Source organism: Cupressus sempervirens, chromosome 6 (assembly GCF_028749045.1).
Source record: "Cupressus sempervirens isolate cs-2001-9-10 chromosome 6, ASM2874904v1, whole genome shotgun sequence".
NCBI classification, from domain to species: Eukaryota; Viridiplantae; Streptophyta; class Pinopsida; order Cupressales; family Cupressaceae; genus Cupressus; species Cupressus sempervirens.
The window spans coordinates 599,781,422-599,784,218 of NC_143123.1; the positions used below are offsets into that span (position 1 = coordinate 599,781,422).

At 40.6% G+C, this 2,797-nt stretch overlaps 1 protein-coding gene across 1 annotated transcript; it reads right to left on the bottom strand.

Annotated features, from left to right (window-relative positions):
- Window positions 1-435: 435 nt before the first annotated feature.
- On the bottom strand, window positions 436-1,526 carry LOC149553669 (polyglycine hydrolase-like). Its single transcript, XM_089790360.1, has one exon. It carries the CDS (start codon window positions 1,524-1,526, stop codon window positions 870-872), a length of 657 nt encoding a protein of 218 aa, XP_089646486.1. The 3' UTR covers window positions 436-869.
- Window positions 1,527-2,797: the final 1,271 nt, after the last annotated feature.

A 2,797-nucleotide genomic window follows, 5' to 3' on the forward strand; every position in this document is an offset into this window, starting at 1 on the left:
TTGGGTTGAAGGACTAGGGTTTCCAAAACTAGAAGGCGGGTTAACGGATGAGGGCACTTTTGAGCCAGATGAAGGAGCATGCAAATTGACAGAGGTAGGTATAGGCAACTTAGTAGGGCCATCAGAGCCCGTCTCCATTATACAAAATAATAAATGCAGAAAGCAAGCGTAATAAAGGAAAATAGAGGGGAAGAACAATTAAACTAGGTGGAGGAACGGATCTTCTCCACAAAAAACTTCCACATCATCGGTCGACGCGTCTAGCTTTGCTGTTCGCATCAAAAATTTCGCTCTATTGTTTGCATCAAAAATTTTGCTCTACTCAACTTATCATTTGGTCATCTACTCATTTTTAGAATATTCGGTATTACAATACAAAACCTTCAAATACCTATGTTTATAAAATATTTACAAGTACAAACATACAATACATGATAAACAATAAATTCAAATTTATTTTTCAAACTCCGTAAGAAACTTTACATTCTTTATCCTTTATCAGAAGGAACTAGAGGCTATAGGTCCTTATCATTTTCAGTTGATTGGGTGTACCTAGGCAGCGCTATAGAGCCTGGCAACCTTATTGTTTGTGGGGACAAGGGGGATTATAATTACTAGGAAGTAAGGTCGACTGGCCAGTGCTGTATGCTACGAGCGAGGTCGGTAAGGTTCCCAATCGCATCGTACACGAACTCCCCGAGAGGGCACGTGTTCAACACAAATGCGAAGGTGACATTGACAGGAGCGAGCCTCATGACAAGGGACATGGCCCCTTGCAGTGCACCGCCGTGCTGAAAACTCCGGATCCTTCCATCTCTGCCCACGCTCACATAAACATTCAGCCCCGTCGAATGGTCGAAGTACCGATCTCATATAAGACTCCTGTTCGACGGCATCGGAGCATTCAACATCACGTCAACCATATGCGGCTTCAGAATCGCTGGCCGACGAAGCCCGTCAATGTGATCCATAAATTTAACGGCCTGAGCAGCATTTCCCGTCCAGCCGGCTGCCGCATCGATATTTCTGTAATCCACGATGCCGTAGCTGGCATTGACGTAACCTTCACCCGGAAATATGGAGAGCAGGAGGTTGTCCACGCCGTCAAAACCGTGGTAGTGAACCTCGTTTTCTGCCAGACGATCTTCCCGTGATTCTGCCAATCTCAGCCCTAAGAGACCGAGCGGAATGAAAATGTGTTTCTGCATGTACTCCGCATACGTCATCCCGGAGAGTTTCTCAATGACCCTTCCAAGAACGGCGTAGCCCAAACTGGAGTAGGACATGGCAGATCCTGGATCGAAGTCCAGTTGAACGCCTTTCATGTACCGAATGATATCGTACACTGTCGGAGGCGCAGGGTGGCCGAGAGAGTGCGGCGCGTACACGTAGGCCATCAGCTTTTCCATCAACTCATCGAACTTCTCTATTTCAGTTGATGTTGCCTTCCACGTCAGGATCACAAGAAATAATAAAATCACGTTTATTTTGAACAGGTTTTGCATTGATGAAATGTACCCTGCCATCTTGGTTTAATGATCATCTCCTTGAGTGGCCACGTTATTTATAATGAGGCGCTTCTCTTGGTCTATCCACAATTTGGAAGATAAAAACTTGGAGTGCGGACAAAGCAAACTCTGTCCTAATTGTAAAGAAGGCCCACTTCAACAATTCTGGCTCGATGTCTGCGTGCTCTTTATCAAGAATCTTGAAAAACATGTAGAATCTTTTTAAAGATTGACGATCCGCGGACAAGGCTTTCACGCTTATCACATCTATGTTATTTTAACATTTGACATTATATTATGTGTTTAAGCTTCCGGGTTTGACACGGCACAGCTATAACTGTTCGGCTCAGATTTCATGTTTTTCTCTTGATTGATTTCTATTGGCGTGACCTAATCTTTGTTTTGACTGACTGGAAGTAAAGTGTTTCTTTAAGGGAGAGTCTATTTCTCTTACGATAAGGATTTGTAAGCTGTCGTGGATTGTATGTGGTTACCGTTTAGAAAGCCGATAGGCTTATTTCGTAAGGACTTTCGTCGGGAACTTCTGACTTTCCGGCGGTGTCGGACATTGTCAAAATTGAAAAACGGCAGAAAACTTTTGGGCACATTTGGTAATTCTTCTGCAAGTTGCTCTAAACATTGAACTGTGCTGGGAGATTTAAAATGCGATTTAAATGAATTGATCGGTCTTCAGTTAGTTGTGGGAGCCGATGCGTAGTCTGGAATCAACCTTATTATACGGCTATACTTAGCACACGAAAATATTCTTCTTTCCATTTGATCGAATTTTGTGTTTACAATGTCCATAAATTAAAAATCTTTGTTACAATTTTCTCACCCAAATTTGTTGCCGCTAGTGGATTTTCTATGAAGGGATGCCAATCCTCATTTCTGATTACCTCTGTGTCGGTAGCCATACATCAATATAATTTTTATTTTTCGAGTTTTCAAATAGAATTCATAATCTTGGCTGAAATAAAAATTGATTTGACAATTTATTATTATCCAACAATTAGATGCAAATCATTCTTCTATCCTGTATCTACGAAAATGAATTTGCTAGGAAAAAGAACTATGTGGGAAAATATATAAAATTGCTGATTTAAGAGCATTCAAATACTTGCATTATGATTGAGTGTCTTATGGTATTATTCATACATCAAAACAGGTCACTTATATTTGTTTTGGTAAAACAATTTAATTTTTTTAAATCTAATTTCACAATAGAATTAGGAATGAAAGTCCTTTTAGATTAAGTCTTATTAATGAAATTATTTTTCTTTGTAGAG